Source organism: Empidonax traillii, unplaced genomic scaffold (assembly GCF_003031625.1).
Source record: "Empidonax traillii isolate 1590-97213 ecotype Southwest subspecies unplaced genomic scaffold, ASM303162v1 scaffold74:size2480735, whole genome shotgun sequence".
Taxonomy (NCBI): Eukaryota; Metazoa; Chordata; class Aves; order Passeriformes; family Tyrannidae; genus Empidonax; species Empidonax traillii.
In genome coordinates this window covers 462,230-474,117 of record NW_020955267.1, presented here as the reverse complement: position 1 = coordinate 474,117, position 11,888 = coordinate 462,230, and the positions used below count along the sequence as shown (strand labels likewise).

At 36.3% G+C, this 11,888-nt stretch overlaps 1 protein-coding gene across 4 annotated transcripts in view; it reads left to right on the top strand.

The window, feature by feature from the left end:
• Nucleotides 1-11,888, top strand: part of SLC25A21 (solute carrier family 25 member 21) — a 248,677-nt gene that overhangs the window by 149,160 nt on the left and 87,629 nt on the right. The window contains exon 1 of one of the 4 annotated variants that reach the window (XM_027880706.1): nucleotides 10,360-10,545. The exons of the other annotated variants lie outside the window; for them this stretch is intronic. Coding sequence (XP_027736507.1) covers nucleotides 10,457-10,545 — 89 coding nt within the window. The 5' untranslated portion in view covers nucleotides 10,360-10,456. Of the gene's footprint in view, nucleotides 1-10,359; nucleotides 10,546-11,888 lie in introns of those variants that run through there. 4 annotated transcript variants of the gene reach the window in all.

Here is an 11,888-nt window from a genome sequence, read left to right as displayed (position 1 = left end):
AGAGTTGATTTAAACATTACTACATGGGCAGAACTTGTAATATGACAAATGCCTGAGGGTTCCTCATCTATAATCTGCTTGTATATATTTACATGTTTAAAAAAATAAATGTATGCAGACATATTTGGCTGTACTGGTACAGAATCTTCCTTGGTAGAGGAAGTGAAGTTTCTTCATGTTTAAATTCTCTAGCATTGGAAAAACCTGCAGTTGATTAGTTGTGTACACGTGATGCAGTTGCAAGAGAGTGGTGTGGACCGCATTTTGTGATTTCATGGGCTTCACATTGTGCACTCGCGCTTTAAATCCAAGAAAGCTCTGCAATATTTTTCTTCTTATTTTTGTCTTAACTTTATGGAAATATTTCCTTTTATAATATGAAGCTACAAATAGCCCTCTGCTAGACAGAACAGGAAAATGTGATAGAAGAGCTCTAAAACTCTGATTGTGGCAAAGAATCATACCATGGGTTACAGATATGACAGAATAATTCTTTTTTAATCGCTGTCTGATGGGGAAAGGAGGAAAAGGGAGGGAACCTAGGACTAAATACCTGCTAAAATATACTCATTGTACTGTTGGTTTCTCTAGTTAAAAGCTACCAAAGAAATTAGAGACAGTATAGAAGCATTTGGATTCTCTTTATAGTATCTCAAGATATCTACAGATAATCAGGATATTTTTATGAGTCGGAAGCTGTAACCGAATTTTCATTATAAAAATGAACTTCAGTTTGAAACATTTTGGATATGTGGGTCAGCTAACAGATCTGGAAAAATTTGTAAAGAAAAGCTGTATTTGTAAAGAAAATACCCTGTGGTATTACAGTGTGTTATGGTTTGTATTAAATACAATAGATGTGTTTAATTGCTTTAGTTGTTTAGATTCCCATAGCCTCAGGATATGCCATTGTATTGCTGTCAGAAAAAAAAAAAAAAGAATTGCTACAACTTATGGTAATGTACCTTTTTTGAGTCGTGTATATTGCCTCAGTGCCCCTTATACTCTTAACAGTGAGAAAGAAATCCATTAGGACTCTTGGTGCTCAATACAATTTGTTCTGTACATTATTTCTGAATCTAATTTATTTATTTTGGATATATGACACCTATTCACCTATTCATCTGCTATTTCATGGCAATGAGGAATGGTACCAGGACTGCTGGCACTTTATCCAGGGCTGTACTGGAGGCAGTTGAACCCACTTCAGTAGAACCAGCACTTAAAAAACCACCACAACTGGTTCACAAATGAATGTTACAGCCTGCATCCATCATGTTCTGCCCATGCTGCACTAGCACTCAGAAATTCCTATCCTGGTGATGAGTTCAACTGCCTCTCCCTCTCCCTCACCCTTTTGTTCTCCCTCTTCCTCTCCTCTGCCAATCGCTTGGTCCCAAACTGCAGCTTTTGCCCAGCCTGTTTTAAAATATGCCAGGTTATAAGCCCCCTTGGAAGGCTCCTGCATAACCTACTGCTTCTCACAACCAGAAGGTATTTTCTAATGTTCCAGTATTTCCATTACATAGTTTTATCCCTGACAACTACCTACACACTCTTGACTATATATTGTTCTCCTTTGCCTTTGTTTATTCCCTTGAGACGTAGTAGATTCGTGGCGTGCCCACGTTTTCTTTTTTGCAAGCCTAAATTAGTGTGAGAGAATCAAAGAAGCTTTTTAAATAATCTCTTTCTATGTATTATTCCTGTATTTAAAATATAATGATTCAAAAGAAACCATGAGGGATAGAGTGGAATGAGAGCAAGAGCGGAAATGAGAAACTGAAGGACTAGGAGGTGAGAAAGTACATGGGATTCTATTTACAAGAAAAATACATGCTGAAAATAAGTATTTAAGATGGGAATTGGGGAGTGGGACTGAACAGATGTTAGCACAGTAACTTTGTCTGGAGACAAAGAAATGGGATAGTTTAAAAATGTATGCATTTTAAAGTGATATTTTAAGTAAGGATCAAGCAGCTGGGAAAGGTTACTTAGGCTACAAGTTGGAGACATCTATGGTGTACATAAGATTTTTTAAAAACAATCTAACAAAGCAGCTGGGTGAGTTATTAACAGATGTTAATGATTTGTCAGTGGTATTAAACATTAAAATCACATTCAGGGGTAGACCGTGGTCATGCCTGATTTCTCCATGGACAAAAATTTTGCATTAGACCACTGTCATGACTGATTTCTAACCATGGATGGAACATGACTAAAATAAAGCAAGCAAACAACCACTTTAGAAAGAAAGAACCACTTTAGAAAGAAAGAGAAAGAAGAAAAAGGAGGGAGGGAGGGAGGGAGGGAGGGAGGAACCTCCTATGTTTTCTTTATTAGTATTTGGTCATCTGGTACTATGAGTGGGAGATAGTTAAGTATGGAAAAAATCACTGTTTAATATCTTCATTTACAATGAGCAGAAAATAATTTTTCTACCTATTTACATTTCTTTTTTTCTTACTTGTATTTGAGCTAGCTTTTCAAAGCTATCGATACAAGAGAATAAAGCTGTATATGTTGGAAGCACAGTGTAACTGTAGCAATGCCAATAATTCTCTCAGAGAAGTTGGCCATTGTTTCTGTATTTAAGTATGTCCCTAAAATAACTGCATTAGGCCAGTAAGTGCCAAGTAAATCTATAATAAATAAAAAGAGAGATAGTATCTTTATGAACTATGCTTTCTGTATGTTTTTACGACCAGATGCATCAGTGTGTATTCTAGGTCTAGAGGGGGTTTTGAGAAACAAGAGTCTTCATGTTGAGTGGGATGCAAGTAAAATACCATCTCCAAAATAATCTTGGCACAATTGAGCTGTCTTTTGAATTTATTTCTCAAGAGAGTAAAAAGAAACAACAGAAAGCTAAGGAAATATTTGCAAGTTTTTAGCTGCTGCAATGTTGTAGTAAGCTGATGACTCCCTGGTGAGAAGGCAGTGGGTTTGATTGTGCTTTTACAACCAAGTTGAGTCAGGGGCGGAGCTCAACAACACCAGCTGAAAAGCAGCACACAGAAGGGGTTGTACCTCAAAGGTGCTATGGCCTTCCCAGTTTTCCTGTATCCTGGTAGTAGATTGTTGATCCATAGCAGTACTACCTTTTTGTAACTACAAAAGCACTGTCATTCCTTGTACCTTTTTATCCATCTCCCTAAATCTGGAGCAGGGGCAAAATGTGTTTCCTGTGCACTGGCTGCCATACAGATGTCTGCAGTAGGGTGTTGAGCTACAAGTGCCCATAGGTATATATGTAGTTCTGGGTCTCTAACAGAGATAGGGGAGGACCAGCTTGGTTTCCTGAATTATTCCTCACACAATTATGTGTCAGGCAACATAAGGATGAAGGGGGCAGCCAGACAGATCATCAGTGGCAGCCACCAAACTGTATGCTAAAGGTATGCATGAAAGGCACCTGTGTACACACTTCATTAGAGTATGCTGTTAGATTTAATCTAGTGGTTTGACACTAAAAGAGTTAGTCCTGCTTCTGGTTCCTTGCCACCCAACACCCTTCTCTAATCTTTGTATTTTGTTCCCACCGTTTTCCTTGTGCAAGATCTAGCAGTTGCAAAACTGCTTGGAAAATTGATTTTGCTTGATGATAAATCGGAAAATTGTAGTGGCTGCATACTGTTAGATCAGCTCTCTTGTAATGCAAAATTGCATCCTAGTCAAAGATGTAGACATATTTATTTACTATGTCTCAAAGTTATATATGAACTTTTTGTTCTATGATTGTCAGTTTTTCTATCTTGTCTGATAGAAAGGCTTTATAGTTTTACACCTTCTCTTTGAAAATGAAGTCCACTTAGTATGGGCAAATATGTTCCTTTGAAGATGTAAGTTGCGTTCTGTCACCAGGGGAATAAAAATAATGCAAGAATGTTATGTAAGTAAAATATTTTCCTAATTTAATCATTGAAATGTGAATTTTTAAATGAATAGCAATACATCCTTTTGGTACTCATATACTTTTTTTTTCTTGCCAAATTGTTATATTATCTGAATAATTTGACATTTTTAAGAAGGGAAACAGCTTACAATGCTATTGTTATACAAATAGTGCTTTGTAACAGTATATGGCATATGTCTCAGGAAATTTAGGAGTATACTGAAATTTAGTTTTCAATTTCACGGGACAGGAAATTCCGACTTTGTTGTTCATTGTTGCTTAAAGGACAAGATGCTTATCTCCCTCTGTCAACAGTGCTTCTCCTTACACAAGCTGCAGGCCTTGTAGTTTCCCATGAGCCTAACTGGTACAGTTCCTGAAGAATTTGTGGATTGAATCAGCTTGCTGGACGGATTCAGTGGTCATCAGAACTATCTCAGAGAAAGCATCAGGACCACACAGTGGAAAAGGAGCAGGAATAGGGGAGAAGAAATAAAAGGGGAAACCTCCCTGTTCTGTTTCAGGCTAACTCTTACATCAGTTCAACTCATTGTGGAAGACCTTAAATCATAGGCATCAAATCATTTAAATTATGAGTATATTAATTTCTATTCTTCAAAGTACTCATTTATCAACTCTGCAATACTTAATTCAAATGTCTAAATACTTGGCCCGATTTGAATGAATAAAGAATTCTTGAAGTTCCTTGTTAATAAAATTGCACAATATTTCAAAACTTGCTTGCTTTTAATACCATGACAAATGACTGCATTTCAAAAGGCTGTTGACTTTTCTGTGAAACATGTAATTAGGGTTGAAATTTCATATTACAACTTCAGCAGATATAGTAATTCATGGCTACTAAAAAGACCCTTATGCCTCATGTCAGCCTTCTATTCAACAGATTCAGCCCTTTAAATGTAATTGGAGAGGGAGGAATATGGAAGGAAGTGAACTGAGACCTCTTTCTCCAGGCAGATGTGTGAGTTTTTCAGTCAGTTCTGATAAACAGCACGAGAAAAGAGGAACATGAAGTTCTACCCTAGCTATAAAGTAAACCTGCATAAGCAAATAGGTGTGGTGCCGTATATGAAACTTGTTCCCATGGTTAAATGCTCTCACATAGGAGAGAGAAAGGACATACTTAACAAGAAGCTCAAGCTCCAGAATCGTGACATCTGGAAATACAAAGGGAAAATACAAATAAGTATTTGTCATCTTGCCATACACCAGCCTGATGATCCTCTCTTGACCATTGGCAAGGACTAGATATTAGGATGGATGCTGTTCTGATCTTTTGTCTTCTGATACATAATACTGTGGAGGCAAAAAGCCTTCTATCTATCTTTATAGTAGTCACATTCTTGGGTTAAGTGACCTATAAAGGCATATATGACAGAGCTGCCCATGATAATAATGGCTGAATTCACTGACTCAGCCAGTCCCTTTCAGTCTATTCTTCTGATGAATCATCAGAAAATTAATAGAAGAATAATGATGAGTGTATCATGCATTATGAGTAACATGAAAAGCATGTCATCCATTAGAAAAAACATGATATCCCAGAGAACATCACATCTGTGGAACAAGGTAGCACACAGCTTCAGCTGGCTATGCTACAGAAGCTACTATACATGAAACCATTTCTTCATTTGCCACACCAAATTTTGAGATCAGTTAGATGCACTGATGATGCCATTTCAATTTACTTTGTAGCCTTTGTAGAAATGTATACAGCAGAAGCATTTAGAGCAGTTGAATAGGAAGGACAAGGTCTTATTCTTGTCTTTTTGTGCTATTCTGACAGCTCAGGGGACATGGAAGGAGGTTTTGGCCCTGGAAAATTTTCTTAAGGGATCAGAAGTCCTTAGGTGGTGTGTGGTGTAGAGGTGAATTAATGACTCTGGTTCACCTGTTCTCACAAACTCTTATACGGGAATAGATAATTCTGGAAAGAAGTTAATGGTCAGAATGCCTCTTACATTCCAGCTTTTTGTGGCTGCCAGTACAGACCCTTGTGGCTAATAGGAATTCTGAGCCAATTAGAAGAGAGTTGTGTTATGAGTGCTGGGGCTACAACAGTTCCACTATTCTTGGCTAGCCTGAGTGCAGTGGAACTACACGTAGCAGCTTTGAAATGCTTGGCCCACAGTCCTTCCCCCCATTTAATCACATTGCTTAATGTAAACTTCAGTCTTGGGTAACAAAGCATAAAACTGGTACAGCACAAGGCCAGTTCACAGGTGCTCTTGGAAGACATAATTTATGCAGTTGCACCAATTTCAACTGATGTGAACAAATATCCAGAAGCCTTTGGAAAAAGGCTATTTTACTATCTGTAGACAAGTTAACTTCTAAACAGACAGCTTTCTTGAAATCCTGGTATGTGAATGCTTCCATGTTTGAAAAATAAACCAGAATTTTTATCCAGAGCATAATAAAACTCAGAATAAACAGAAATTTGGTCAGGTAAAGTTTTGATTAGTCATATTTCAGAAAGCAAAGATAAATATGTTAGTACAAAATGTCTTCTGAAGATACATCAATCAGAATTTTCAGTAAACTTTTCAGATTTCAAAATGATGAAGCTACTGCTTTGGAAGCTAGTGTGAAACTGCAGAAGGGATACAGATGAAAATGTCTTGGGTTTTTATGTACTACAGCTTACAGACTTGTATTTGGCATTATTTCCATTAAAGCTAAAGCTGTGAGCAAAAATATTTGAGGGACAGTTAATTTTGTTCTTTCTACTACGAAGTGGTAGCCTGGGGCAATATGTCAGGACAGGTGGGTAGAAAGTAGTATGCCCTTGATTACAGTTTTGTTTATTAATTATACAAAGTCCTGTAGCTCAGAATAATCAGTTAAATACACACAATATTGGTGGATAATTTGACATGACAATATGAGATTTTTTGGAAGTTCAGTTCATATCTCTGTGACTTAAGATGGATTTGAAACATTTTTAAGGGATAGTCAAATTTACCTTTCCGTGATCCACCACCACAAGACTGTGCAGCACCCTTCATACTCCACTGAACATTAAAATGGGGCTGGAGTATTTTAGAGGCTCTGCTCTGACCATCTACATGGGCTTGAGTTCATGACATGGAATATTTAAGCCAGATTTTGTTGGGAGTTCAGTTTTGATAAATTTACACTTTGCTATTTGTTGGAATTTTCTTCTGAATTAAACAATGTTTTTTTTAAATTAATTTTTCCCACAGCAATCCACTTTATCAAGTAGGAAGTTTCATTTAACTTTTTTTAACAGTGAAGGTGCTGTAGATGCACCTTCACAGTATGAATGATACCTATAAAAATGGCCTGTATAAATCGTTTGAAGGTATATTATCTTGCTCTGTTTTTCAAGTATGGTCCCTAATGTGGCTTAGTTCACACTCAGAAATTTCTGAGTGAGGCACATATTCCTATGCTGGAGGGGTCAAAATCAAAGATTGTGTCATTGCAAATTGTATAGTGGGAACATAATCAAAGGGGAAGTTTTGAATAAGTAATTTCAGCATGGTTGTATTTCTTTTATCTGCAATATTCCTTTTACAGTATAGGCCTATACATCTAAAATTGCCAGACTATCTGTAGAAGAAATATATTATGGGCTTATTAACTAGATAAAATTGTGGGGGGAGGGTAATCTAACTACTAATTTTTTCTGTCCATATCTTTTATGATTTTGTCTTTTGGAGTATTTAATTTTCAGTAGTTTCCCCTACTACATCAGTATATTTTAGTACCTTTCTTGTATGCTAAACAGTTAAGTACAAGTGCTTAGGAGCAGACAATTTAATTGCACTTTCTGTTGTTATAAATACTTCTGTAATGGAAAAGGATTTCATTGACATTTTAATATGCTGTCACTTTAAGATACTACATGAAGTGTGAACAGAGCGCAGGCACTTTTAACAGGTGTCTCTAATTGTTATTTTGTTTCTTAGAAATAGGCATAATGTAAACTTTGGTGAAATATGTAGATCCAAGGTGTTTGGATCCTGCAACATGCTAACCAGGCTTTCCTTTGGCTGGTTGGAAAACAAATTGGAGTGTGTAATTGATTTTTTTTTTCTTTTTGTAAGTAAAGCTTTTATGTTTGCTTTGAGTTCAAACTCCATCTTTTTCTTGTTATTTTTTTTTTTTTAGTCCCTTAGGAGGGATTGCAACATGGGCTTTTAGGAAAAGAGAAAAAAAAAAGAGTTCAGTGTATTCGTTTATTTTAGCAAATAAGACATTTCTATTGCTTTCAGATTTTGCCGGCCTGTAACTGCAGAATTAATTGTGAAAAAGTGTAAAAGCCAGATCAATTACATTTTTAAAAAGTGTATTTTTATTAGATTTTCCAAGTGCCTGTTATGTTCAAAGGGAGTTCAAGACCTGTCTTGTTCACAGAATATTTGAAAAACCCCTTAAAAGAAACAGATCCATCCAGGAAAATGTCTGTATTTTTGGATGAAATGTCCTTACTTTAAAAAATGGCAAAAGAAGAGCTGCAACGTGTACAGTCTTTTCAAATTTTCAGAGATTACTACCAGTTCCAGAAGTTGATACAAAAATGTCTTTAAACAGACAAATAAAGAAACAAAACTAGCAAAAAAAAAAGATACCAGAAGTTAATACTGAATTTTGGAAAAAAAAAAGAAAAAAAAAAAACAGTGCTTTTGTTGCATAGGAAATTAATTATGAACATGCATCTTCTATAGAGCTCCTAGTTAACAAGTTTTTATTGTAAACATATATTCTTTTCCAATTTGGCAGAAAGATAAGCTACATAAGTTCCTTAAAGTTATATACATATGATTTAGTGAATATTTCAAGATCAAATGTTTCACTTATATTGCAGATAAATTTATATTAATTGCAGAAGATTATAGAAGTCTATTTATTAGTTAAGCTGTAGTTAAAGTAAAGGAATTCTGATCAATTTGCTAAGAATTGCCTCCAGCTGTGCTGGTTTCCGTCATGTAGTTAAACAGAAGCTCACCATAGTTTGATCTATTTGTCCTCATTTTCATGGTCACTGAAGTAAAGTGTGATGGACTCAGCAGCAGTCACATGCTCCTTGAGTATTCAGGTGCTAATCCAGAGACTCAATTAAAAACTTCAAAGCCATTGGGGAAATATTTATCTGAAATTCACATAAATTAATATGTGCAATATTTATATATTTAAATATCTGAGAAGAAACCATGTAATAAATTCTTAATTTCAAGATAAGATTGACAGAGGGAGCTGTGATCTGGAATAGACAATAACCTCATCATCATAGCACATAACTAAGAAGTGAGAGAATCAGTTCAAATTCCTCCTTCCTGAATCGGAAGTCATGACCTTTTCAAAACTTACACCGGTGCCTTGACCTCTGAGTCTCCATGGCATGATCTATATTCAAAGCTCAGAAACTGCTCTAAGCAAAACCAAAAATATGAGATCCGAATGAGACATTCCTCCAGCATGTTCGCTTGTGTGCACGGTTCAACTAAGGTCTGCATTGTAAAAAAGCAAGAACTGAATGTGTCTCTGACAGATCCTATTGAGAGTACTGTAGCCACTAATACTCTGCCTCTCATTTCTCCAACAGCTACAACAACTCCCCTTATCCAAATAATGAGATGGAAGCACATTTTTGCTACTCACAGGAATAAAAAAATAAAAAATATTTGTCAAATGGATCTGTTCTTGAAATGATTGCCATATTTACATCTGTGCTGCCAATGCAGATACAGAATATTTTTAATTTTTAGCACTTTCCATGATGTATTCCTGCACCTCCACTTCGTGTGTCGTGTATAATATGTCCACGTGCCAGAAATTGAGCTGACACTTCAATTGTTGCCTTCAAGAGTGTAATTCCAAACTAGTATTCTAAAATAAGTTCTTTTGGCTGGATCTCATTGTAAGTGTAGATATTCCAGAAGACTGTAGATCTTCTATGAGGAGATCAGGGGTTTTTGCTTAAGAAAGCTTTCCTGCCTGGAAAGAGGAATCTTTCTAGGAGACAATTTTAGATGTTTTCTGCTCCTGCATTCCAGAGGAACTCTCCCTGGTGTGAGAAAAGATAAGTTTTTATGGACATGTCTGAAGGCTGTGATGGCCAGGGATGATAAAAGCCCTGAGAAGAACAGGAGATGTGTCTTTTCCTAGGCCCAATGCAGTTTGTGCCAGTACGTTAAGTGTTCTCGACTTTCAAATATAAATTCTCCAAAATCTTTTCACTCCTTGGTATTTTGGGGGCACTTGCATGCACTTGACCCTTACATCATTTTAGTTGAACTGTAGGGAAAAGAAATCTGAATCAGTTTTACTTTTTCAAAAGATACTATTGCCCCTTGGGGTGCTGAACCTGGCCTGGTGATTGCAGACACTGACTATATTTTTTGTTTGTTTCAGCATCACCTCTACTCCCTTCCAGCAGTACAGTCCTGTTCTTCACACCATTTCATATCCTCTTCATTTCTTGACAAGTGTCAAAAGAAGAATCTCCCTCCATATTCCTCTGTTCAAATCTTCACTGTGCCATCCAAGGATCAAGGCCTTTTGCATGAATCTATGAAGTACACAGTCACTGCACTAGAGTTCCTTTCACCTCTTGTGGTAGATTCTCAAGACAAAGCCTTACATATTTTCATAGTGCTGAGGTCAGCGGGTCCATGTGGCTTTAAACTGGGATACCTCATGATCATCAATGATGGTCGGTGTTTATCCTAAGAACAGCATTTTTCCTTTTCTTAGATCATGGTGGAAAGTAAAAAAATCCATCTGTCTTACCAGACAAGGTGTTAGACTTGCATATAGTGTGCTGTTCTTGGGCTTTCTGCACTGATGGTTTGGAAGTATTTCCAGGACCATAAGAAAACACAAGCATCTATCAGTAGTAAAAGTTTTGTAAATATTGCTATCTTCTTAGCATTCATGTGTAGATCTGGGTATTTTACATTTTCCTTCCCACTGTAAAGCATGTGCTTTTAGAAAATATTGTACTCAGTGCATATGTCCAATGCACTTTAGATAAGGAATATAAAATCAAAGTACTGACAAGTCAAAATTGTTTTATCAATTGAGATTTTTGAAATATGTTAAACATAACATTTTGGGAAAAACTAGGTAATTAATTTTATTCCTTTCTCCTGCAGTCTTTCTGCAAATGCAGCTATATATGCTATTGGCCACTTTTTACAGTAGCTTTAGACAGGTTAACGTTTTAATAAACACCCAGTGGTTATAAATTCCAGCTGCTCAATATATTCCTGTGGTGTATTTTAAACAAAGGTCTGTTACTTCTGGTCTTTGTCCCTGACACTGTTGCTAGGCATACCTTTAGTATGCTTTCAGTTGTTGTTACTAAGATTTTATTCTGTGATAAATAACTAGATAAATATACTACAACAGGATCGTTCTTTTATTCATTCCCCTTTTTTTTTTGGGAAATATTGAGAGTTAACTTTATGGAGGAAACATTGAAAGAGTTTGAACTTTCAAGGATCAAAACCACTTATAGAGCTTAGATCAGCTGTGCTGAAAAGGCATGTGCATGGCAGTTTGGGGTAAATGCCCTTTCTGGAATGAATTTTTATTTTTGTGATTAAGATAAAAATGCTTGTTTTTGGAATCACTCTTTCTTTTACAGCTAGCTAAGCTTAACTAAAACCAGAAGAGTAAAAATCTTAAAATCAAATCAAATTATGAGCAATACTCCCACAAGGTTCCTGGGGTAATTTTAGGAGCTTGTCTTTCGGAAATCCATCCCAAGTATTTTATCAGAATCATACAGTGGGTGGTGCAGCCAGAAATATTGCCAAAGAAGAAATTGTTCCACCTGTTATTAGAAGGATGTTACTGAAATAGAAGTGGTATATCTGTGCAGTGTACATGACACATCATATGACATAGTATAGTGCATACTGTGGGTGCAGGAGCTTATGTGCTGTAAATCTTATGTTCTTGACTAGTTTAGAAAAGGTTCTGTCTCCAGGAATCTACT